At 39.3% G+C, this 26,690-nt stretch overlaps 4 protein-coding genes across 4 annotated transcripts; all 4 read left to right on the top strand.

Moving 5' to 3' along the window:
- Positions 1-13,775: 13,775 nt before the first annotated feature.
- On the top strand, positions 13,776-19,731 carry LOC140892178 (dynamin-related protein 5A). The gene is made up of 16 exons (XM_073300946.1): positions 13,776-14,103; positions 14,711-14,774; positions 14,894-14,998; positions 15,174-15,275; positions 15,473-15,523; positions 15,631-15,692; positions 15,821-15,911; positions 16,037-16,101; positions 16,762-16,956; positions 17,310-17,429; positions 17,644-17,714; positions 17,796-18,021; positions 18,503-18,553; positions 18,863-19,091; positions 19,187-19,326; positions 19,430-19,731. The coding sequence occupies exons 1-16, from the start codon at positions 13,975-13,977 to the stop codon at positions 19,556-19,558; spliced, it is 1,830 nt and encodes a 609-aa protein (XP_073157047.1). The 5' UTR covers positions 13,776-13,974; the 3' UTR covers positions 19,559-19,731.
- A 764-nt stretch (positions 19,732-20,495) lies between these two features.
- LOC140892769 (cytochrome b561 and DOMON domain-containing protein At3g61750) lies at positions 20,496-22,684 on the top strand. Its single transcript, XM_073301760.1, has 4 exons — positions 20,496-20,853; positions 20,982-21,378; positions 21,532-21,827; positions 21,947-22,684. Exons 1-4 carry the CDS (start codon positions 20,629-20,631, stop codon positions 22,220-22,222), a joined length of 1,194 nt encoding a protein of 397 aa, XP_073157861.1. The 5' UTR covers positions 20,496-20,628; the 3' UTR covers positions 22,223-22,684.
- Positions 22,685-23,159: 475 nt separating this feature from the next.
- On the top strand, positions 23,160-24,868 carry LOC140892721 (putative RING-H2 finger protein ATL21A). The gene is made up of 2 exons (XM_073301693.1): positions 23,160-23,849; positions 24,121-24,868. Exons 1-2 carry the CDS (start codon positions 23,180-23,182, stop codon positions 24,543-24,545), a joined length of 1,095 nt encoding a protein of 364 aa, XP_073157794.1. The 5' UTR covers positions 23,160-23,179; the 3' UTR covers positions 24,546-24,868.
- A 713-nt stretch (positions 24,869-25,581) lies between these two features.
- LOC140888659 (RING-H2 finger protein ATL20-like) lies at positions 25,582-26,680 on the top strand. The gene is made up of 2 exons (XM_073296357.1): positions 25,582-26,140; positions 26,226-26,680. Exons 1-2 carry the CDS (start codon positions 25,582-25,584, stop codon positions 26,678-26,680), a joined length of 1,014 nt encoding a protein of 337 aa, XP_073152458.1.
- Positions 26,681-26,690: the final 10 nt, after the last annotated feature.

The raw sequence follows: 26,690 nt of genomic DNA, 5'->3' as shown, positions 1-26,690 counted from the left end.
CTATATTATTACTTGACCTGGTACGCTTGCCAGTTGAATTTATTCACACCGATTAACGCGGTCAAGTTTTTGGCGCCGTTGCCGGGGACTGTTTGATATCAAAATTTTTATTTCTCTTGAGATTAGACTATTTTTTTTTATTTATTTGCTTTCTGAATTTTTTTTTTATTTGTGTTGTCAGGTACTCATCTTCTAGTGCATGCGTCGATCTAGACTATTCAAAAATCTTCTATCACTCGAATTGGAGATAGAACGCACACTTAGCAGGATTCGGAGAGCTAGGAAATATCTTAATTTGGAGCTTGATTCTGAGTTTGAGGAAGAGATGGCTGACGAAGTTGACAACCGCACTGTTTGGGATCTTATTAGGCCTCCGGTTGAAGGTTATGGATCCAGCATCGTTCGCCCCGCTGTTGAGGCGAACAGCTTTGAGCTTAAACCCTCCACTATTCAGATGATCCAACTTCAAGCACGGTTTGGAGGCACTTCTACTGAAGATCCTTACGCTCATCTGGAGCGATTCCTGTCGATCTGCGACACCTTCAAAGTCAATGGGGTAACCTCTGATGCAGTGAGACTGCGGTTATTCCCCTTCTCATTACAGTGCGAAGCCTTGGAGTGACTTGATGACCTGCCGACTGGTTCTATTACTACTTGGACGGGACTTGTCCAAGAATTCTTAAAGAAATATTTCCCTCCTACGAAGATGGCTAAGTTATTCTCTGATATTATATCTTTCAAGCAAAAGGAGGGAGAATCTCTACATGCGGCGTGGACTAGGTTCAAAAAGATGTTGAGGACATGTCCTCAACATAATCTTACTCAAAGCCAGCAGACCCAGACGTTCTACAACGGAGCCGATCAGTCGGTTCGATCTATGCTGGATGCTGCTGCCAATGGATGTCTATTCAGGAAAACGCCAGCTGATGCGTGGGAGATCATAGGCAATATGGCAGAGAGTAAAATTGGATGGCCGGATGTAAAGAAGGAAAAGAAGGCTGGAATTCTGGAGGTCGATGCTTTGATGGCCCTGAACGCTAAGATCGACTCTCTAACACATCAAGTGGCACTCACGAAAAAAACGCCAGCACAAGGGAATCTGAAAGAAGATCAGCAGTTGTTTGAAGTTGATGCGGTAAATTTTATGGGAAATCAAGGACGGCAGCCGTACAACTCCTACAACAACACTTATAATCAGAACTGGCAGTCCAAGCAAGAGGAGAAGAAGCCGAGCTTCGAGGAAATAATGATGAAATATGTGGCGGGTACTGAGGCTCGTTTACAAAATCAAGAAGCTATGATGCAGAGGTTGGAAAATCAGATGAGTCAAATCGCAACCCAACTCTCTACTCGTCCTACTGGAGCGTTGCCTAGCAACACTGAACCAAATCCAAGAGGCGTGAATGCTATTATGGTCGTGACTCGAGCACAGTCTGAGGAGAAGCAGATGGACGAAGAAGAGACCATGGAGAGGCCGAAAAGTTCAGAAGTTATGGAAGATGTGCGGGTTGAAAATTCCTCCAAGGCAAGTAAGAAAGGTAAGAGTTCAAAATTTGAAGTTAATGAAAATGTTGATTTATCTACTTTACCTTTCCCCCTTAGAGCTAAGCAAATATTATTTGAGTCTCAATTTAAAAAGTTTCTTGAAATTTTCAAGAAACTGCATATTAACATACCTTTTGCAGATGCTTTAGCTCAGATGCCGAGATATGCAAAGTTTATGAATGATTTGCTGAAAAATAAAAAGAAGCTGAATGATCTTACGCAAGTCACAATGAAGGAGGAGTGCTGTAGTAACCCGGAACCCATTTTAAGATAATAATATGTTAAACATGATTAAGGGTTGGTAATTGATCTATTTCGGAGTGTTATTGGACTTCGGAAGAGGAATTTGGGCTTTTGACTTTGGGCAAGATCGAAAGCTCCGATCCCAGTTCGGAAGCTCCGATCCTGACCATTTCGGAAGCAGATCGGATGCACGGGGATCGGACGTTCCGATCAGGAACGGAGGTTTCGATCTCAGCCAGCCAGCAATGCTCGATGACTCAGCCATGGGTTTTGACAAGTATTGATCGGGGGTTCGATCGGAAGTTCCGATCCCGGAACGGTGGTTCCGATCCCGACGTGTCGGACATGCACAGAATGAGCTGGAATCGGAAGCTCCGATCCCGAGATCGGTGGTTCCGATCGTTGCCGAGATTTTGGCTATAAATAGGGCTCATTTGCTTCAGTTTTGAAATACGAATTTCCGCGTTTCCTTCTTCAGTTATATAGTATGAGATATACACTTGAGGGCCCTATCGGTTAATAGTGAGGTTTTGAAATAACCACGGTGAGGTTATAGTCATTCAGGACTAGCGACTCCAAAGGGCTAACTACGGACGAAGGTATGGTCCGGGAATCTATTTAAGTTTTGGGAGTACTTATTAGCTTAGTTAAGGCTTATAAAATTTATGTAGTGATACGGTGAACTTTTGAATATAGGCTTGGAACCTTATACTTGAACTAGCCTAGAGGTACGTACACATTGACTGAGATTGCCAGCGAGTATACATGTTTATATGTTGCATTTATTTGGCATTATTATATGGCATGATGTATGATTTACCGTTTTCTATACTCATATGTCATGTGCATATACACGTTGAGCCTATTTCTTGTTATACCTGATTATAGAGTCGCTCAGCTCTATACTCGATAGTCTGTCACTGAGAGTACCGCGACGGCGGGGGCATTTATGTCTGTCTACTCTGGTGTACTAGACGAGTGTGGTTGCACCCAGAGGTTGATCCGTGCGGTGGAAGCACTCATATGGCGCCGGTTCTGAGCATGACTTTTCAGATGACCCTGTACCAGTCATCATGTTGCATGCATTATATACATATGTTTACTCATGTTTATGTACTGGGCGTAGCACTCACGTCCTAGTTGTTATCTTGGACACCCTATTCCATGGGGCAGGTCGCAGGATGGACGGAGCTGGTAGTTCAAGGCAGGACTAGGGAGCAGGAGTTTTGAAAGTTTTTATACAGCACGATTTATTAGCTGTATAATGTTTAATTTTAAGAATTTCGATATGGTTGTATCACTACAGATTTAAGCCTGGATTATATTACTAAGCTGATATGTAAATTATGGATTATGTTTCCGCATGTTTTTACTCTGTTAAGTATTTTGTTGTATTAAGTTTAATGCATGCTATTAGTTGCCAGTTAGTAGGTGATTCCATGCAGGGTCACTACATTTTTTGGTATCAGAGCATGCATAGATTTTGGGATTAGTACTTGGGATTTAGTTTAGTCTTGAGTAATTCTTGCGCATTTGGGATTTTAATGTGCAATTCTTTTCAGGATATGGCTGACGAGAGTCACGGTAGTGTTGGCCAGGGAAGTGGTCATCATCATCGTCGCCATCATCATCAGGATGATCAACATCGTCCTCATGAGGGTCGACGTCGCTATACTATTAACAAGTTTATGCAGGTAGGACCGAAACCCTTAGTGGGAGGCGAGAATCCTGAACAAGCTAGAAGCTGGATGTCTAAACTTGAGAGCACGTTCCGAGCTTTTGAGTGTACTGAGGAGCAGAAACTGGAAGTTCTAGAATTCGTTCTAGAGGATAGAGCACGTTTTTGGTGGGATGCCAAAGCTGCTCAGGCACGTACTGAGAGAGGACATGTGACTTGGGGGGATTTCTGTCGGGAGTTTCAGAAATTATATTTTCCTCCGGCTGTTCGCCAAGCACGATCTATGGAGTTGCTTACTTTGAGGCAAGGATCAATGACTATTGATCAGTATCAACAGCGATTTCTTGATCTGCTACCTTTCAGTCCTCATATCAATGCGAGTGATGCGTCGAAGTATGATATCTTTCTGCAAGGCCTGAACCAAGATATCTACTCTCAGGTTGTCGTCTGTGATGACCCGGTGTCTTATGAGACTTTGGTGAACCGTTGCCGTCTTGTGGAGACCAGCAACAGGCGTGGACAGTTGATGATGCCAGCACAGCCTAGTGGATTTGTTGAGCCTCGAGCTCAATCTGTTGTGCCATCTGTACCTACGTCTTCTTCTACTCCTATTACTTCGTCTGGTTCTCGTGGTTCACGAGGTACTTTCCGCTTTGGGAAGAAGAAGAAGAAGGAGGAGTTTTGTAGCCACTGTGGTGGGAAGCATCCTGCAGCTTCATGTCGGAGAGCTACTGGTGCTTGTTATATTTGTGGTCAACAGGGACATTTGCGGAGAGATTGTCCTCAGCGTATGGGTTCTGCTAGTGGATCGGGATCACAAGTTGGATCTCAAGCTTCTATTTTTCCACGTCAGCAGCCAGCACCACAGAGTTCTTCTGGTTATCGTCCCCAGACTCAAGGGCAAGTGTTTGCTCTGTCTCAGGAGCAGGCTACTGAGGGAAGCGATCGCATGTTGGCAGGTAACTTCTTGTTATGTGGTATTCCTGCACTTGTATTAATTGATACGGGAGCATCGCATTCATTTATTTCTAGTCGCTTCGTTAAGAGACATAGATTACCTTATGTCTCATTAGATATGGATTTAGTTGTATCTACTCCGTTGGAGCAGGAGGTAATAACTAAGCGTCTAGTGATGGGTTGCCTTCTGGAGTTTGAGGGTAATGTGTTATCGGCTAATTTGATGATATTAGCGATGACGGATTTTGATTGTATTTTGGGAATAGATATGCTGACTTTGTATCACGCTACTGTGGATTGTTATCAGCGTTTGGTACAGTTTCATCCCGTTGAGGGTGATAGTTGGTACTTTTATGGTGAGGGTGCGCGACCTCCGATGCCACTTGTTTCGGCTCTGAAGGCATGTCATGTCTTGGAGTCAGGTGGGGAGGGCTACCTCATCTATGCAGCTGATATGTCCATGAGTAGTACGGGTATTGATCAGCTACCGGTTGTCAGCGAGTTTCCTGACGTATTCCCTGATGAGATTCCTGGTTTTCCTCCGGTTCGAGAGGTTGAATTTGGTATTGATCTAGTACCAGGAACTACGCCTATATCCCGAGCACCTTATCGTCTGGCACCGTCAGAGATGAGGGAATTGAAACAGCAGTTACAGGATCTGCTTGATAAGGGATATATTCGTCCGAGTGTTTCTCCATGGGGAGCACCTGTTTTGTTTGTCAAGAAGAAGGATGGATCGATGCGATTATGTATTGATTACAGGCAGTTGAATCGTGTCACCATCAAGAATAAGTATCCTTTGCCGTGGATTGATGATCTGTTCGATCAACTACAGGGTACTTCTGTTTATTCGAAGATAGATCTGAGATCTGGATACCATCAGATGCGAGTACGAGACTCAGATATATCTACGACTGCTTTCAGGACCAGATACGGGCATTATGAGTTTCTGGTGATGCCATTCGGTTTGACGAATGCACCGGCAGTCTTTATGAATCTGATGAATCAGGTATTTTGAGATTATCTGGATAGATTTGTCATCGTCTTCATAGATGATATTCTTGTTTATTCTCATGACAAGGATGAGCATGCACAACATTTGAGGATTGTTCTACAGACGTTACGAGATAAGCAGCTATATGCGAAATTGAGCAAGTGTGAATTCTGGCTTGATCGGGTAGTATTTCTCGGTCATGTGATTTCTAATGAAGGGATATCTGTTGATCCTAGTAAGATAGAGGCAGTGCTGAACTGGTCTCGACCGACGACGGTTGCTGAGATTCGTAGTTTCTTGGGTCTAGCGGGATATTACCGTCGGTTCATCGAGAATTTTTCACAGTTGGCCAGGCCTTTGACTCAGCTTACACGGAAAGATGTTGCCTTCATTTGGTCCTCGGATTGTGAGGAGTCATTTCACGAGCTGCGTAGACGTCTTACTACTGCACCTGTGCTAGCTCTACCTTCTGGATCAGGAGGTTATGTTGTCTATACTGATGCCTCTGGTCAGGGGTTAGGATGTGTTTTGACACAGCATGGACATGTTATTGCCTATGCTTCTCGACAGTTGAAGTTGCATGAGAGTAATTATCCAGTGCATGATCTCGAGTTAGCCGCCATTGTATTTGCGCTCAAGATTTGGAGACATTATCTTTATGGCGAGAAATTTGAGATATTTACGGATCACAAGAGTTTGAAGTATTTATTCACTCAGGCAGAGTTGAATATGCGACAGAGACGCTGGATGGATCTCCTGAAGGATTATGATTGTGAAATCAAATATCATCCAGGTTCTGCTAATCTTACTGCTGATGCCTTGAGTCGGCAGGTGAGACTGTCTGCACTTCAGACTAATGAAATATCTCATATGATACAAGAGTGCTGTTCATTGAGTTTTACGCTCAAGCACAAGAAAGGGAGGAATGGTATTCGTTTGTATACTATTCTATCTGAGCCAGTATTGTATTCTCGGATCAGAGATGCTCAGATATCTGATGTTAAGACTCAGCGATTGACACGTCTAGCCAATGGAGTTAATACATCTGGATTCCATTTTCAGGCAGATAGTTTATTGTGCCTATCCAATAGAGTGGTTGTACCTAATGTTGCGAAACTCAGGAATGATATTCTATCTCAAGCTCACAGGAGTCGATTATCAGTTCATCCTGGAAGTATGAAAATGTATAAGGATTTGCGAACTAGATTCTGGTGGAAGGGAATGAAGCGAAGTGTGTATCAATTTGTTTCGAGATGTTTGGTTTGTCAACAGGTCAAGGCTGAACATCGATGACCAGGTGGATTACTGCAGAATCTTGAGATTTCCGAATGGAAGTGGGAACACGTGACTATGGATTTTGTCACCCACTTGCCTATGACTTCACGTCAGTGTGATGCTATCTGGGTCGTTGTTGACCGTTTGACGAAATCAGCACACTTTATTCCTTATAACCGGGAGTATTCTTATAATCGCATGACACGCTTATACATCCAGGAGATAGTGCGATTACATGGGATTCCAGTAAGCATTGTCAGTGATAGAAATCCGCGATTTACCTCACGTTTTTGGGGTAGTTTTCAGGAAGCGTTGGGTACCACTCTGAGTTTGAGCACGGCGTATCATCCGGAGACTGACGGGCAGTCAGAGCGCACTATTCGTACGCTGGAGGATATGCTACGTTCTTCTGTCATGGACTTTGGTTTATCTTGGCAGGATCAGTTACCTTTGATTGAATTTGCCTACAATAACAGTTATCATCGTAGTATTGATATGGCACCTTTCGAGGCATTGTATGGTCGACGGTGTCGTACTCCGTTATTCTGGGATGAAGTCGGGGAACGGCAAGTCGAGGGTCCTGAATTGGTGCAGCAGATTATAGACAAGGTAGATTTGATCAAGCATAGAATCAAAGTTGCTCAAGATAGACAAGCCAGTTATGCGAATATTCGCCGCAGGCCACTTCAGTTTGAGCCTGGTGAATATGTTTTTCTGCGAGTATCACCTTTCAGGAAGGTGATAAGATTCGGTGTGAAAGGCAAGTTGTCTCCTCGTTACATTGGGCCTTTCCAGATACTGGAGAAGATCGGAGATGTTGCTTATCGTTTGGCTTTACCGCCATCTCTTTCCAGTATACACAATGTTTTTCATGTGTCGTTGCTTCGACAGTACATAGCTGATGAATCTCATGTGATTCAATCTACTGATATTCAGCTAGAGCCAGATCTGTCTTTTGTTGAACGACCAATTTGTATCCTAGACAGGAAGGAGAAAGTTCTTCGGAACAAGACTATACCACTTGTGATGGTACAGTGGCAGCGCCGAGGCGTTGAAGAAGCAACTTGGGAAACTGAGAGTCGTATGCGAGCAGAATATCCTGAGTTGTTTGCTTTGTATTTTTGATTACCATACAAGATGTAATTACCGTTGTTGTAATAAGACATGGTTTGTTGTTTCATATTGTTATCTTGATTTATCTTTAGATGTTATTTCGCGGACGAAATATCTAAAGGTGGGGAGAATGTAGTAACCCGGAACCCATTTTAAGATAATAATATGTTAAACATGATTAAGGGTTGGTAATTGATCTATTTCGGAGTGTTATTGGACTTCGAAAGAGGAATTTGGGCTTTTGACTTTGGGCAAGATCGGAAGCTCCGATCCTGACCATTTCGGAAGCAGATCGGATGCACGGGGATCGGACGTTCCGATCAGGAACGGAGGTTTCGATCTCAGCCAGCCAGCAATGCTCGATGACTCAGCCGTGGGTTTTGACAAGTGTTGATCGGGGGTTCGATCGGAAGTTCCGATCCCGGAACGGTGGTTCCGATCCCGACGTGTCGGACATGCACAGAATGAGCTGGAATCGGAAGCTCCGATCCCGAGATCGGTGGTTCCGATCGTTGCCGAGATTTTGGCTATAAATAGGGCTCATTTGCTTCAGTTTTGAAATACGAATTTCCGCGTTTCCTTCTTCAGTTATATAGTATGAGATATACACTTGAGGGCCCTATCGGTTAATAGTGAGGTTCTGAAATAACCACGGTGAGGTTATAGTCATTCAGGACTAGCGACTCCAAAGGGCTAACTACGGACGAAGGTATGGTCCGGGAATCTATTTAAGTTTTGGGAGTACTTATTAGCTTAGTTAAGGCTTATAGAATTTATGTAGTGATACGGTGAACTTTTGAATATAGGCTTGGAACCTTATACTTGAACTAACCTAGAGGTACGTACACATTGACTGAGATTGCCAACGAGTATACATGTTTATATGTTGCATTTATTTGGCATTATTATATGGCATGATGTATGATTTACCGTTTTTTATACTCATATGTCATGTGCATATACACGTTGAGCCTATTTCTTGTTATACCTGATTATAGAGTCGCTCAGCTCTATACTCGATAGTCTGTCACTGAGAGTACCGCGACGGCGGGGGCATTTATGTCTGTCTACTCTGGTGTACTAGACGAGTGTGGTTGCACCCAGAGGTTGATCCGTGCGGTGGCAGCACTCATATGGCGCCGGTTCTGAGCATGACTTTTCAGATGACCCTGTACCAGTCATCATGTTGCATGCATTATATACATATGTTTACTCATGTTTATGTACTGGGCGTAGCACTCACGTCCTAGTTGTTATCTTAGACACCCTATTCCATGGGGCAGGTCGCAGGATGGACGGAGCTGGTAGTTCAAGGCAGGACTAGGGAGCAGGAGTTTTGAAAGTTTTTATACAGCACGATTTATTAGCTGTATAATGTTTAATTTTAAGAATTTCGATATGGTTGTATCACTACAAATTTAAGCCTGGATTATATTACTAAGCTGATATGTAAATTATGGATTATGTTTCCGCACGTTTTTACTCTGTTAAGTATTTTGTTGTATTAAGTTTAATGCATGCTATTAGTTGCCAGTTAGTAGGTGATTCCATGCAGGGTCACTACAAGTGCTCGGCGGTGTTGCAAAAGAAGCTTCCAACAAAATCTCAGGATCCAGGGAGTTTTTCTATACCCTGTCATATTGGAAGTTTGTCTTTTGAGAATGTGTTGTGTGATCTTGGGTCGAGCATTAATTTAATGCCTTATTCTATTGCTCGAAAATTAGGAGTTGAAAATATAGAACCTGCTACTATCTCTCTTAAATTTGCTGATGGTTCTATTAAATATCCGAGAGGGATCGTAGAGAATGTCCTAGTCAAGATAGAACACTTTATATACCCTGTAGATTTTGTTATTCTTGACATGGATGAGGATTGTGAGGTTCCACTGATTTTAGGGCGTCCTTTTCTTGCTGCTAGTAGAGCCCTAGTTGATGTTGAGAAGGGAGAGTTGGTTCTGAGATTGAATGATGAGCAAGTTGTTTTTAAAATGTTTAAGTCGGCTACCGATAGCCTAACTGTCAAATCTTGCTCTCATGTTAATTTTATTGATGTAATTTATGCTGATGTTGGTAAATGTCTGCAGGTGCAGTTGTCTGCAGGAATTAATCCCTTGCACAAGTTCTTTAATGATGTAGCATGCAAGTGCAGGACTGATTCGAGTTTTTCACAGACGGTGGATAAACCACCTTGAATTTCGCCACTCAAAGAGGAGTATAGTCGGGCTATAGATTATAAATTTAGCGCTGGCTGGGAGGCAACCCAGTGTTTTTTTTATTATTATGTTTTTGGTTTTTATTTTTGTTTTTATTTGGTTATTGTTTCTTTCCCATGCCAGTTGGTCGTGCTCGCCGATAATCTAGACTGCTGATACCGTCCCAGAGGATTTTGTCAAGAAGGAAGAGGATGCATCGAAAACCAGGGGAGTGTTATTGTTGTTTTCATTGTGTTTTTGTTTGTCTTGCATTTTGTTTATTGTTCTAAGCATTGAGGGCAATGCTTTGGATAAGTATGGGGGGGTAGATTAGTTTTGTTTGTGTTGGTGTTTGCATTCATTTGGTATAGTCTATTGCATATAGTTTGTATTCATATATTTCATTATGTTTTGTGTTTATGTTGTCTTGCATGAGTTGGATGAGTCATGATAGCCAATGATGATGAAGTTTATTTGAAAAAAATGAATTTTTGAAAAAATTTTTTTGCTCTTGACTTGACATGAGAAACTGTAGGTTGAACTGTGAATATTTATAAGCACTTTTGTTAGACCAGTGGAGTGTAGCGAAAGATTTGATGAAGTTTCTGTCTGTTTGACCATTGCACGGCAATAGATGATTTGTGGATCTTGATTGTGTTCTATGAATTTTGATGAGGCTCTAGTTTACACTTATAATCTTGGGCGCACCTAGAAAAAAAAAGAGTTTTATACAATTCCATCCGGGCCTTGAAAGGATTAAAATCCTATAATAAAAATTAAATTTAAGGCTAAGTATGCGGATTAAATGGGATTGATGCTCCATCCGGGCTATAGACGAGGGGATTAGAAAGAAAAAATAGAATGATTTTTCATATCCTATCCAGTTATAGCTAAGTCAGCGGGTAATTATTGGGGCTAATGCAATACCGGGTGCAAAATCCGGAGGTGTGTAATTCATTATCTCAAGGGAGGTGGGTTTAGTCTAGAGGTCGTTGGAAAGAATGGGCACTTGAAGAGTGAAACTTGCACTGATTTGTCATACGTTGCTAAGCAGATTTGAGACGGAATTCGATCTAAGTTGCATGAAACTGGAATGACATTTCACACACACACGTTCACGTTAAACCGAAGGTGTATTATGAAAATTTGAGAGCATGTCTGTGTTTTTGGTTTTGTGATTGAACTTCTCGGAGGCTTTGCACATTTATGAATCATCCTTACTCATGTTTTTGTTCGCATTTTGTTTTTGCATGTCTTGCTCGAGGGCGAGCAAAAGTTAAGTATGGGGGTGTTGATAAGTTCATTTTGTATGCGTTAGTTTGTGTTAGTTGTATTTATATTTTGTGTGAGTTCATATTATTTTTATGTGTTTTTTATGTGTTTTAGTTCATGTGTATGTATTTCACTTTCCCGGTTAATTTTGTAGGAAATTGGATTTTTGAAGAGCGAATAACAGAGCAGCCTTGACATAAAAATCATATTTAATTTTTGAGAGATCCAAATCCGATCTCCACCTATCAGATTAAAGTTCAAGATGTTTTGAAGCTGCAGTCCAAGTTTCAGGTCAATCCGACGGCTAGATCTTAAGATATGAATTTTTCAAAACCGTCGCTCGGAGCAGGAAAAAGTTGCGCTGTTGGTGGGAGTTTAGCGCCTTAAGGGGCGCTAACGCGCTAAGAAGGTGAGGAATAGCGCATGAGGGAGCGCTAACGCGCTAAGAAGGTGAGCAATCGCGCTGAGGAGGAAGCTATCGCGCATGTTCAGCAAGAATAGAGCGCGCGCGCGCGAGGGAATTATCTCGCGCGCGCGCAAGAGGAATTTCCAGAGAATTTTGAGAAGAACGCGCGCGGGCGAGCTTTTATCTCGCGCGCGCGCAAGAGAGGAAACCTGAGTCTCTGTATTTTAATGAAGCGCGCGCGCGAGGACTCCAAGGCGCACGCGCGCGTGTTGACGGGCCAGAAAATTCCGAAAATTATATTTCAACTAGGAAATTAATTTTTAAGGCTTTCCAAACACTATAAATAGGAGTTTTTATTATTTTACAAGGGTTCCACAATTTTTCTGAGTTGGAGACGGAGGCAGAGACGGCTACACGCTTGGGAGAAGAATTCTTTTCTTTTCTCTTTTCTTTTATTTTTCTTTTATCAATTCATGATTAAAACTTGGTTTTGAATTATGAATTGTGAGTAGTTTTTCTTTTTTGATCAAGGCCAGGTGATTGGGCCAGACAATTTATGTATAAAACTCGTTTGTTTATTTGGGATTTTTAGACTTGATTTGAATTTATTAATTATCGAATTTATATTTGTCTTACAAATTTCTTGGCCAGTTATTTGTTTGCTTGTTAATCGATTCCAAGTCGACAGAGGAGGTCTCGATTTTGATCACTTCGATAATCAACATAGTGTAAAACTGACTAGAAATAGAATTCGGTTTCATTATGCGGTTTAGGTTTTTACTGAATTTTCACAGCAATTTATGCATTCAAATTTGATTAGAATTACGAAAGATTAGTTCATCAATATTTGAATAGGTTGATTGTTCTAGAAATAGTCCTTCGAACAAATTAGGAAAATTCCCGTGAATTACGATTAAGTCTGATATCTTAGATTTACTGCTTGTTACATGAATTGTCTGGTACCTACGTGAGTCCTTGATCGAACTTTTCCAAATTTAAGTTAATCCAAAGTTTCCAGCTGCGTTTTAATTAATTTGATCTTTATTGCAATTTTATTAATTTTTATAAAATATGAAATCATCCTTTTTAATTAGTCTAGATTAAGTAGAAATAAATATATTTTGGTAATCATTTTTATACAGTCACTGTGGGTTCGACACTTGGACCTTTGTCCACTATATTATTACTTGACCTGGTACGCTTGCCAGTTGAATTTATTCACACCGATTAACGCGGTCACGCTCCAGTCAGTTAAAGTATACCACAACTTTAGGAAAACAAGTGCTCCTTACGTATCCAATCCAGCAATGCTAGGTGCGTCACATGTGTCACGAAATGAGGTTAGAGGCGTGGGGGGATGTCCAGCGAAAACCCTCCGATACTCAAGTCAACGATCTACTAAAAATATGTATTCACAAAAATTAGAGAGCTTTTATAGCATAGATTGAGAGAAAATGAGAGAATACCTTGAAATATGGGTAAGAGTCCTCTATTTATAGATTCCTTACCCATGGGCTATAAATTTCAAATCGGTTCATTCAAACTCAATCTTAATTTATTTGTATTTTAATTATTTATTCTAGAATTCATATTTACCAATTTCTACCGATAAATACATCTATACTATTATATAAAACTTGGGCACCCTTTAATAACTACTTTTGGTTTGTAAGATGACACCAATTTTTTTTTTCCATTTTACCCCTATTTATTGAGAGTTCTCTGCACAACTTCCATTTTTTTTTTTGAAGGCAAAAAACAAAATAACATTTTGACAACTTTCATAATTATAATTTCATCACACGTCTCTCTCACACGTCTCCCGAAAAACGTTCTTTTTTCCCAAACCAGAAATAAACAATAAATTTTATTAAAAAATACTGTAAATGCTTCGAATCACTAGTAAAAATAATACATCTCTTCATGGCACATGTTGAACAATAGTATACTTTATACCAAAATAAAAAATACTCCAAAACTTTTCAAATTCAAAAGCTGTAACGTCTAAAATTCAAACACAAACAAAACAAAGGACCCGGGCGACCCGACCCACCGACGGTGCAGGCGGTTCGACCCTTAAATGCCATGCCCCAAATTCTTCCTTCCCCATTTCAAAATCTCATCTCCTCCGTTCCTCTCGCTCTTTATCGATCTTCAACATTGATTTTCCAAATTTTCAATACGAGATCGAGATCAAGCAGTAGCTACCGATTACAATCTCTTTTTCGAATATATTATAATTTGAACTGATTTGCTTGCTGTTATAAATCACGGATCTTTGACTCAGAACTGACTCGGAGATGGAGAATCTGATACAATTAGTCAACAGGCTTCAGAGAGCGTGCACGGCGCTCGGAGATCACGGGGAGGAGAGCGCGTTGCCTACGCTCTGGGACGCCTTACCTTCTATCGCCGTCGTCGGCGGTCAGGTATATTTTTGAGTTTATTTACTTTTTATTTGTTTTAGAAATATTTTGCTCTTGTGATTCTCTGTTATTCGATCTATTTGAGCTGACCGGCTGGATTTTTCTTCCTTTTTATGTGTTATGTATTCAGATGTCATCAGTGTTTATTTAATCGATGGTTTCATGATTTATCTTTGCATTTATGCGGTTTGAAGTTTAGATCTGCCTGATTTATTGTGTTGATTCCGAATTCCGATGTGTTTATTTTTTCACTATTTATTTTGCAATTGTCCTTTATCTGTATCACTTGTTTTTGTCTTTATTTTTATTGACCTGCGGTATGCACCTAGATTACCTAAAGGTGATCAAGTTTTGTCATACTCTTAAATAAGTCGTTTCATCATGCTACATATTATCAAATGTATAAGAAATCTTTCATCGTTGGGGAAAATTTAGAAACTGGCTTAAACCTTGCTACTTACAGTGAGAGTTTGCATGTAAGTTACAGAACTTTTGTGATCTCATCATTTTGTAACGATACTTTGATAATGTTTGCAGCTCTCTCTTTAATGCATTTCTTCTTAATCAGTAGCATTTTGTGGCAATTGATATGATGTTTTATGATCTGTAGAGTTCTGGGAAGTCTTCAGTACTTGAGAGCATCGTTGGAAAAGATTTCTTGCCTCGTGGATCGGGTAAATAGATTTCTTTGTGCTATGTGTGAACTACCATATGCAATTTTATTATTTTAAATTTAAATTCCCTTCTTCTTTGACACATGGATGGCTTAATATGGGATTAATATAAATCACAGGAATCGTGACTCGACGCCCGCTTGTCCTTCAGCTTCATCGACTGGATGAGGGTAGAGAGTATGCAGAGTTTGGACATCTTCCTAGGAAGAGATTTACTGATTTTGGTAAATTTTATGGGGGTTTCTTTTCCAGTTAATTAAAATTGTACCCATGTTTCTATCAGTATTTGTTTGTCAGTCATGAATTCCCTGGTGTTAGCATCCATTGCTTGGTTCTTTTCAATATGTTTTTGTAGAGTGTTTCACATTGATTGGAATAGAAAATTTTTGGTTTCTGCAGCTGCTGTAAGAAAGGAGATCGCTGATGAGACTGATAGGGAGACAGGGCGTAGCAAACAAATATCTAGTGTTCCAATTTATCTTAGCATTTATTCCCCCAATGGTGAGTCAGAATGCTTCATTGTTCATTTCTCATTTATGATAATTTATACACACGAACGTGGTGATTTGTAACAAGTTTACTGATGCTAACTGTTATGGTTGCACATTAACTTTCTGAAATAAATAAAGTCTCAATTGCAAATGATACTTTTTACGTCGGTTGAGTGCATAGTGATTGCATCACTTTGATAATTGCAGTTGTGAATTTGACCTTGATTGATCTTCCCGGGCTTACGAAAGTGGCTGTCGGTGAGTTATTCCCTTACTTTATATTATCAATTCGAATGTTTGTTGTTCTTTTTGTCTCATTTTCCTCTGAAAATAACCAAATTGATTGATATACGGGTTTATTATAGAGGGTCAATCGGACAGCATAGTAACGGACATTGAAAATATGGTGCGGACTTATATTGAGAAGGTATTTTCATTGTCTTTTCTCTCTTTAATTTTGTGTTTATTCTTCCGGTAAATTGGAAGCACCAAATGCTTTAGTTTTTTCAAAGCAGTACGTAAATTTAATAATATTGTTGAAATGATACGGCACAGCCCAACTGTATCATATTGGCAGTTTCTCCTGCCAACCAAGATCTTGCCACATCGGATGCAATCAAGGTTTCTCGAGAGGTAGATCCAAAAGGTATGTCTTAGAAACTGTTTATCCGTGTAGAATAATGTTCAATTTTGTAATTTTCATTTTAGTTACCACGTTGTCCCTTTTCATATTTAGTATAGTATTCTGAGTTTATGATGGTCTTATTTCAGGAGAAAGAACTTTTGGAGTGTTAACAAAGATTGATCTCATGGATAAGGGTACTGATGCTGTAGAAGTAAGTTTAACAACTGTAGATTGATGATCTGGTGGTACTTTCTACATAATCGAAACAAATTTTTCCTAGTATTTTGTTGATTGTGCTTGAGTTAGAGGGTCTCCCTTTGTGAATCTTGACGTCCTTGCAACTATGAATTTGCAGAACTTGTGATTCAGTGCAATTTGGTGTTGCAGCTTGGTGTTTTTTTCTGTGTTAGGATAGAAAACCCCTAGTTTAAGTGCATTTTAAATTCACAAGCCAGAGCTACGTTAAGATCATCTTACAATGCATGCCAATAGTGACAAGCATTCATTATGTTGATTCAGGTGCTTGTTTTTCTACTTTCCCATGTGCCATTCAGAACTTATCTTCATATATAAGTCTTTGCTGATTATTCATTGTACTCATTAATAATTGTCTTGGTGCCTTCTAGATGTTAATATGGAGGATCCTTCTCTTGTATTTCTTTTACTGATAGTTTTGTTCTGTTACTGATAGTTTTGTCTGCTGCTTGAAATTCATGTCCCTGAGTATTTACTTTAAGTTCCCATTGTCTGTTTAATATTTCGTGTTGATGTTTGGATCTTTGACTGATGTGAATGAGGTTTTTGTGTTACTGCAAGAACGTGGTTGTTTTTCAGAAGAATTTTCTTATTTAGGATCCTTTTGGCCTCTCAGATCTTGGAAGGAAGAGCTTACAAGCTGCAATTCCCCTGGATAGGGGTTGTGAATCGCTCTCAACAAGACATCAACAAAAATGTGGATATGATTGCAGCTAGACGTAGAGAGCGGGAGTATTTTGCTCAAACCCCAGAATATAAACATCTTGCTCCCAGGATGGGTTCCGAGCATCTTGGGAAAATTCTATCCAAAGTAAGTAAATATTATCTTCATTGGCAGCTTGCTAAGCATTTTCTGTTATAGAAGAGACCTCTTATAGGAAATGCAAAATTTCCAATTTTTTTTAAGAATAATTATCTGAGGCTGAAATGAAAACTTTCGTCGATAGAATATGCAAAGGACACTGGCTATATATCCTTTTCCATTTATTTCTGGCCAACAGAGCTGAAGTAACATTGAGGTGTTGGATGTTTTTGACTGATCAACTCTAGATCTAGCGCTGTATAAGTTTTTTTGCAAAGTGTGTTTTTGTATGTTCTGATTTCATCAAAAGTTTACTTACTGCAATTATTTTTGTAATGTTCCAATTTTTCTGCTTGTTCTAGCACTTGGAATCTGTTATCAAATCTCGAATTCCAGGCCTTCAGTCCCTTATCAACAAAACAATTATTGAGCTTGAGTCTGAACTGAGTCGTCTCGGAAAGCCCATTGCTACTGATGCTGGAGTAAGTAAATTTTTTCCTCTTTACCTTTTCAAAAATTGTCCATGGCCTTTCATCTGCTAGTTTTAGAATTTTGTCTCATGTCCTCAACCAAAACTTGCTTTCTCAAGTGTTTCCATTATTTGTGCATTGGCTAATTAAGGACGTAATGCATACTTTGAAAAATTCATGCTTCATGACATACAGTCTTGATTTTAACCCCTGATTATCAATGCAGGGAAAGTTGTACATGATAATGGAAATCTGCCGTGCGTTTGATGGAATATTCAAGGAACATTTAGATGGGATGTGCGTATTCTTTATTTTGTAACCTTTTTTCCAGTTATGTTCCATCGTAGTTCTCATCTCTGTTCTCACTTGAATTTACAGTCGACCAGGTGGTGATAAAATATACAATGTGTTTGATAACCAGCTACCGGCTGCATTGAAACGCTTGCAATTTGACAAGCATCTAGCGATGGAAAATGTACGGAAACTAATAACTGAAGCTGATGGGTATCAACCTCATCTTATAGCTCCTGAACAGGGTTATCGTCGTCTCATAGAAACTGCATTGATTACCATCAAAGGTCCTGCTGAGGCAGCTGTTGATGCGGTATTGATTTGAACTTCTGTTTAATATCACTATAATAAAAACGATATTGACGTGTGTTGTTTGAGCTTGCTTCATAAATAATTTGAATTAAGTAAAAGTCTCGGGAACCATGATGTAAAGAAAAAGTTTTTTCCAATTATCATGTAAAATACCTATTAATTGAAGTGGATCCTGGATGTCTGGTGTTAAAGAATAAAACTGTTTTAGTTCTACGAGAAGTGTTTAGTTTTGTTATTAGTGCATGCTAGTTCTGGAGCTAAGCTTTGACTTAGAAGTCCTGAACCTAGGTTTTGTTTCTGAGAGACAATCTCCGTGGGATATGGTTGCATTATTCTTGAGAATGAATAAATAATGCTTTTGGTATCTTACAGCAAAGAGAGTCTTGTGGACTAGACTAGCTTCGATGATTTTGTTTGTTATGAGGCGCATCTGTTTCATATTTTGATTGTCTATCTGTTGATCCTCTCTCTCTCTCTGTCAGGTTCATGGACTACTGAAAGAATTAGTGCACAAGTCAATGAGCGAGACTGCGGTAAGTTTTAGTTTCATTTTTAGCAGTATTCATATATTTGCTTTGCTTTACATCTTTGATCGGGAGTTGACAGGACTCCTCATTTTGAAAATTTTGTTTCCATTTGGTTATATTCATTTTCCTTTGCTCTTTCGAATGAGGACGGTCAGTGAGGATTGTTGAATCACAATTTTCTACCTTCACCCGTCCTCTTAATTGAATGGACACATGGAAATAAATTATGTAAAACTAGTCGAAAATGTGATACTTGAAAGTTGAAATATCATTTGCAATTGAGAACTTGACGAATCACGTGTCTGCTGCTTCCAGGAGCTGAAGCAATATCCCTCTCTCAGAGTTGAGGTTGGGAATGCTGCTGTTGAATCATTAGACAGATTGAAGGAGGAAAGCAAGAAGGCAACTTTACAGCTAGTAGAAATGGAATGCAGTTACTTAACTGTTGATTTCTTTCGGAAGCTTCCTCAAGATGTTGAGAAGGGTGGTAACCCAACTCATTCCATTTTTGATAGATACAATGACTCGTATCTTCGACGAATTGGTGAGTGTAGCAAAAGTTTGTCTGTGTCATCTCATTATCTTTTAATTTCATTGCTAATTTATTTAATTTTTATACCGTGCCATTTTCTTATACAGGATCAACTGTGTTGTCTTACGTAAATATGGTCTGTGCAAGTCTGAGGAACTCGATTCCCAAGTCTATCGTTTACTGTCAAGTCCGCGAGGCAAAGCGCAGCCTACTCGATCATTTCTTCACCGAGTTAGGCAAGAAAGAGGTAATTTAATATATTTTTGTTTAGCGAACACTTGGAGAGGATATATCTTCGAAAATTTATGTTTTATATTTATTCTATGAGTGTAATATAATTGCGCTTACAGGGGAGACAGTTGGGCGCGCTGTTGGACGAGGATCCAGCGATTATGCAGAGGCGTATTTCACTTGCAAAGAGACTCGAGTTATATAGAAACGCTCAAGCCGAGATCGATTCAGTTGCCTGGTCAAAGTAGAAGTTGATGCCATGTATTCATATTCTGTCCCCGTTTTATTTGTTGTGGTTTACTTGCAACAAAAGGAGGTTTAGTTATATGAGAGCTTTTTTAATGTTCTGTGTATGACTCCATTCTTTGTACTACTGAAGGCTGATTGATTCTCTTTACATTCTGCACCATTATTGACTCCATTTTAATTTTGTAGCATATTGAGCCTAAACCCTGTGAAACTTAGTTTAACACGTACCAAGAAATTAGTTATAGAACTTGTAATTTGGTAATTGGAAAATTATTTTGATGACGGTAATATTCGTTAGATTAACCTCAAAATTCTCGTAGTTAACCATTATCGCAGGACCTTGTACAAATTATGATTTTCTTTTATAATTTATCGTCATTTATGCTCGTAAAATATATGTGAATTGGCTTAAAATGTACTCGCGCAATTTACTGATTTTTTTTATAACTTTACCCCACCAACTTGGGAAAATTTCGTGTCATACTATCATTGATCATCCATCGAGGCTTCAAAAGCGATCTAATCGTGGAAGGAGTGTAGATCGAGGCTTCAAAAGCGATCTAATCGTGGAAGGAGTGTAGGAAAAAAAAAATATGGTGACCGTACAATTCAGATTTATATTTATTTATCTTGACGGAGAGGTCGAAAAATGTGGGTGGATAAATCAGTCACATCCATTCAAAGATCAAATGATTGTTATTGCGGCGACACTTAACCTCAAAATCCTCACAGTTAACCAATATTCACGCAATACCTTGTACAAATTACAATTATCGCGATTTAATCACAATCAAAAGTTGGCCATGACAAAGACAAACGGCTGGAATGTTAATTTATCTTCGGTTGAAGGATTTGGCGGGAAGGATGATCATCACCCGCCACCTCCAATCACCATGCTCAGCCCCACCACCACCACCATCCACCTTGCATTAATCTTCCATTTCAAGCAACTTTTTGATCCAAAAAACACTTTTTCTTAACAACCCTTCTTCGGATTCTCTCTTTATATCATCTCCTTCACCCCTTCTATATCATACTCAGGCCATTCTTGAATCTTTCAGTGGAGCAAATGGTAGTATTAAGGTTATCACGGCCGTCGAAATCGGCCTTTTTGTACATGGTTTTGTTAGTTAGTTTCATTCAATTAAAGAGCTTTGTGGTGGAAGGAGCTATCTTTGATGACGATTCCTCAAAGGTGCTGTGTGACATGGATCTCAGTTCCTTTCTTCCTCTCCCATACGGTAGTCTACCAAATATGGGTTGCAAACCACTGTGGAATTCTTATGTGCTAAGGGTAATAATACATTCATGCGCATTCTATAGATTAGTGTTATACCATAAATGGAAAAATTTTGTTTTTTTGTTTTTTCGAAAATGAATGAAGGAACATGTCATATAGAAGCTTGCTTTCCCCATTTGCAGTATTCTCAATCCAAGAATAATGTGATCACTATAGTTTTATCAAGCATTTACACCAGTGGATGGGTGGGGATAGGCTTTTCGAGGGATGGAATGATGCTGAATGCTAGCTGTATGGTTGGATGGATAACAGCAGAAGGAGAAGGAAGAATAAAACAGTATTATGTAGAGGCCTTCACCTCCTTAGATGTTAAACCCGATAAAGGCGAACTGCCATTGACCGGTGTTCCACCCTACATCGCGCTTAATGGTGCGACGATATACTTGGCATTCCAATTGAAGTACAACAAAACTCTCAAAACCCAACCTGTTTTGTTGGCTTTCAGCACCAACTATCCTCACCACCTCCACCTTCCGATGCACGAGGACAAGACGACTATATTGTTTGATTTCTCATCAGGTATGTCTGTTTTTACTCCTTTCTTGCCTATCCGTGGACTCCTTGTATTTATGTATCACACATAAGCAGCACACAGAGTAGTTGGTGAATAATGCTCTCAAGACTATCCATTTTCAACTTGTTGACATGTGTTTCGGAAACCTCTGCTTACAGGTCATCCGGAATCCATCATTGATGTATCATCTAACTTGGTTAAAGATAAGAGAACGCACGGCATGTTGGGTCTACTGGGATGGGGCCTAATACTCCCTTTTGGAGCAATTTTTGCTAGATATCTCAAGCATAAAGATCCTTTATGGTATTATCTTCATGTGGTCATTCAGTTCACAGGATTCTTATTTGGTCTGGCAGCATTGGTTGTCGGATTATCCCTCGATAAGAAGCTGCATGCTTCCATCCCAATACACAAAGGCATAGGAATTTTTGTTTTCGTGCTCACCGTTCTCCAGGTTCAGTCACATCTGTGATCTGTTAGCCTAAAAATTTTTGTTAGCAGTTCACCCTTCTCTGGAAGCTATCTTTTCAAAGGTTATCTTAAAAGCTGATACATTAATGAATTTGAAAACAGGTTCTTGCATTTTTTTCGCGGCCCAGTACAGACAGCAAGTACCGGAAGTACTGGAATTGGTACCACAACTCAATGGGGAGAATTTGCCTGTTCTTCGGAGCAGTGAATGTAGTTGTGGGGATACATCTTGCTGGAGCAGGGGCAGCATGGAAGATTGGCTATGGACTTCTGGTCGGTGCAGTGTTGGTCATATGTATTGTTCTTGAAACATTGCTAAGGCTTAAACGGTTACAGGAACGCGACGTCCCCCCAGCCTTTTCTACAAATTCACTTTAGCAAAAAGGGCCTTCACTGCATGCAATATAAAGGTAGGCTCTCCAATCTCCATAAACGAGGCTACAAGATCGTTGTGTGCTATGTAGGTTTGGATATGGTTTGAGCCTAAAGGCCGGGATTCATTGAAGGTCGACTCTCCCTGCCTGCAAAGCATTAAACACTCCCCCTCAGTAAGAAGGCTTCTTTCTCCAGCAAGGAGTGAAAAAGGGACAACAGAAATTTTTCCTTATTAATTGCTTCATATAGCTGATATCCGTCCATATGTTTGAATTTTGATATGACCAACTGTGATGTAGAGATTTCGTGAGCATGTTATATAGCACAGTGAAGCACTAAATTTTGTAAAAATTTCTTGAAAAGAAAGTTAGAAAAAAAAAATCTCAACTCCTAAAAAAAAAAGGTCAATTTAATGGAATCCCAATGTTTTCCATTTGTCTTTTTTCCCCCCGCAAAATAATAACTCGTGTAAATCATTCCATCTAGCAATGAATTCATCTTTGCCCTTTCTGAAAAAGTGCATAAAAATAAGATCCCACAAAATACCCCATTTTTTTTTTCTTTCTTTTTTTTTTAATAAAAAGGAATTCAAGTACCCATATGTTCAAACTTCAAACTGAGCTATTGAATTGAAACCAGTAGAATCGACATTAAATTATTATAAAAAAAATTTCCCACTAACAAAACAGTATTAAAGATGTGTAAGTTATGTCTCTTTCGAGATTGCTTAATGCTTACTGCTCATCCATTTTCACCCAATAATCACATTTAAATAAATCCCAAGTAGTAATATTGTATTTATGTGGAATAATCAAACATTGATAAGTAGGCCCACGTACAGCATCTTTCTAGCATTTCAAGTCTGACTTTTTATGCAAAATATATATATATTTATAATTCAGTTTACTATATCTTGGCCTGATATAGAGCAAAGCCAACTTGTTCTTTCTCAACTTAGTTATGGGACTTTTCAGAATTCTATCATTTGCATTCTTGCTCTTTCTTGAAATTCATGCAAGAAATGATTGTTCAACTGCTTTCTGTGGTAACAATCCGTTTGAAGTACGTTTTCCATTTCAATTATCCGGCCAACAACCGCAGAACTGCGGCTACCCTGGCTTTAACTTGAGTTGTGGGAGCCAAGGGGCACAGGCCGTGCTAAGTCTCCCTTATTCGGGAGACTTTTGGGTTCGAAATATCGACTACCTAACGCAAAAAATCATACTATATGATCCGAATGGATGCCTTCCAAGACGACTTTTGAGCTTAAATCTTTCATCCTCACCTTTTATAGCTGCATACTCCAAGAACTACACAATCCTTAGCTGTCCTCCAGAGTTTGTAAGGAACCGTTTCACACCGGTAGATTGCCTTAGCACGCATGATTCATTGGTTTTGGCAACTTCTGCAATGACTCTTGCTAGAAGCTTGAATATGTGCAGTACTATTGGTATGTATACGATCCCGGTTCCCTGGCCAGACAATGAAGGGCTCACTTCTGATCTAAATGGAGATCTACGGTTGATATGGAGTGATCCAAACTGCTTAAATTGTGAAGCAAAAGGTGATGTTTGTGGATTTAAGAACAGCACAAGCGACCAGATTTTGTGCTTCAGTGATCCAGGAAGTGGTATGCTTTTTACAATTTTCATAATCTTTTTGAGGATGCACTAATCAAGAAAAGGAGATTCATAAAGCTCAAGAGACATTCTGACTTTTTGATTAGGCAAGATATTCATTCTAATGGTCCCTTGTGGTAGTTGAGTCTGTATTATAAAGTCAAAATTTTTTAGAATGACAGGTGACACCAGCACATACATAAGACATAGTAATTCATAAAAAATAACAATGTCAACTCTGTATGAAAGCTATATTATAATGACATTGGTTTTAATCCACAGGCAAAACTCGGGGACTCGAGATCTTCAAAATCATCGTGCTTTCGGTAGTTATACCGGCCATCTTTTGCTCGATTTGCATATCATGCTTCATATTTATTCTTGAAAGAAGACAAACCAGAAATCCTGAAAATGCTGTAGCTCCAGTGGAGTCGGCTCCAGACGCCACTACTATATCAGGACTAGATGATTCGACCATAGAATCATACTCAAAAGTCATTCTTGGAGAGAGCCGACGCATTCCCGGGCCCAACGGCGCAACATGTCCCATATGTTTGGGAGATTACCATCCAAAAGACACGATCAGATGTATACCTCTTTGTGAGCATTGCTTCCATTCGGAATGCATTGATGAGTGGCTAAGGAGACACGGGACCTGCCCGCTTTGCCGGAATTCTCCTTCGCCTACTCGTGGTGCCAATACATGAAAAATAAAATCTTTATCTTGGGCAGGTTGAGCTGCCATCGTCGTACCAAAACCGATAAGTGGTGGTAACGGTGCAACTTAAACATTTCATACCATACAGAAGCCCAACTACTCTAGTGCCGCATTTCAATCATTACAAGTAGCCTAATAGGACGATGCGAGCAATTATGGTTGCCCAATATCTTGGTTTTTTGAGCTCAATGTTGGCTTGTTTTTTGTTGTAAAAAAAAATGAATCATGTAAAATGAAAATCATCATTCTTTTGTACAGACCGCGGATGCTGCTACAACTTTCTTTCATCAATGGATTTTCGCATAATTTCTATCCGATAATTAGTCGATAAACAGAATAAATCAGTCCTTAGGTTGAATCTTCATCTCTTATATCAAATGAATGAAGAGGTTGGCCAATTTGAGTCTCATATAGGAAAGACCAGCCTGCCAAAGATCCTTTGGTCTAATGACGCCAATCTCTTCCAGATGAGAAAAAAGTTCAAGAATCTTCTTGTAATATCCCTTCAATTGCCATGCAATCCTAATTTTTTTTTTTAAAAAAAAGAACAGAAAAACTTACCTATTTATTGTATCTCAACTATCTAGTGTTCTAGTGTTAACTATGTTTTTTTATATTTTTGCTTTTGTAGATAATTTATTTTGATGAGTAAACTAATCGGGTTATTAAATCAGATAACAGATCAAGTTTTTTTTTTTTTTATTTTTTTTATTTATTTGGCATTCATGTAATCAACATACCAAATTCTTAAGATATAAGCTCATCTTTGGTCATTACCATAATACAGCTAGTGTTCATGAAAAACGAGAGTCGATCGAGAGGGTCATTTTCTTTCATCTTACATGTATTTTTTTTAATAGTATTTGTTAACTTTGGATGCTCCGAGCATCTACAGTTGTAATTTCTTTTTTTTTTTTGGAGTATAAAGGTAAACATAAATATCTTTGAGGTTTCACTATTTTGACATGGAGTTGAATGTAAAACTTGTCTTATTAATTTTCTTCAATTTCTCTCAAGTTGTTCATATGGGAATATCTTGTCCAATTTCTGTCTGTGGCAACAGCTCAATAGCCATAGGATATCCTTTTACGTTACAAAACCTTACTCCAACGAATGATTGCACACATATCAAACTAACTTGCAATATTCCCCTAGACACGATCCTTCTAAACCTTCCTTACTATGGAGAATTCGTCGTGCAAAGCATCGACTACTTCGCAGGATACATCAAGCTCCAAGATCCTGGGAATTGCTTGATGAGAAGGTTATTAAACTTGAATGTTTCATCTTTGTACTTTAAAGACACACCTCACTTTAACTACACGTTTTACGTATGTCCTTTCGGTATGGGGCCGCTCTTCAATCCAATTAGCTGCCTAAGCAACTCTACAAACTCGACGATAGCTACTCGTGAATTACCTCAAGAAATCATGGAAGGTTTTGGATGCAAGACTATCGGGAGCTTTATAATCCCACTTTTCTTACCAGGGCAGCTTAAGATCGAAGACATTTTCTCCGATATTTCCTTGATTCTGTCATGGAATGCTACTGTCTGCAAAGATTGTCAAGAAAACCAAAAAAGTGGTAAGAAATCTTCTCAAATACTAGTCATTTGCTGTACTTTTAATTACACTGATCCAAAAAATATAATTTGAACATACTTTTTCAGGTGGATTTCCAAGTAAGCTATCAGCAAAGATAATTGCCATAATCTTCAGTACACCAGCCACTATAGTAATGGCCTTATGCTGCTGCTCAGGATTCTGCTTCCATTTACTGAGAATGATAAAGAGGCAACACCAAACCGACGGAACAACATTACCCTCCACATCTTCCGCACGTCAGTCGACTGAATCTACTGCAATGCAGCCACTCCCTGCCGGCGAAAACATTGGCCTGGATGAGTCAAGAATCGAGGCCTGCACAGAAACGGTTGTTTTAGGTGAAAATGAAAGGATTTTTACTTGTAACAGTAATTGTTGTGCCATATGTTTGGAAAATTATAGTCACAAAGAAACAATTAGGCTTATAATTAAGTGTGAACATTCCTTTCATGCTGTATGCGTCGAGAAATGGTTGCAGAAAAATGGGACTTGCCCTGTTTGTAGGACGTCTGTGTGCTGATGACTTTGGA

Source organism: Henckelia pumila, chromosome 3, assembly GCF_033568475.1.
Source record: "Henckelia pumila isolate YLH828 chromosome 3, ASM3356847v2, whole genome shotgun sequence".
Classification (NCBI taxonomy): Eukaryota; Viridiplantae; Streptophyta; class Magnoliopsida; order Lamiales; family Gesneriaceae; genus Henckelia; species Henckelia pumila.
Note: the sequence above shows the minus strand (reverse complement) of the source record. Positions and strands in the feature narration are given on the sequence as shown.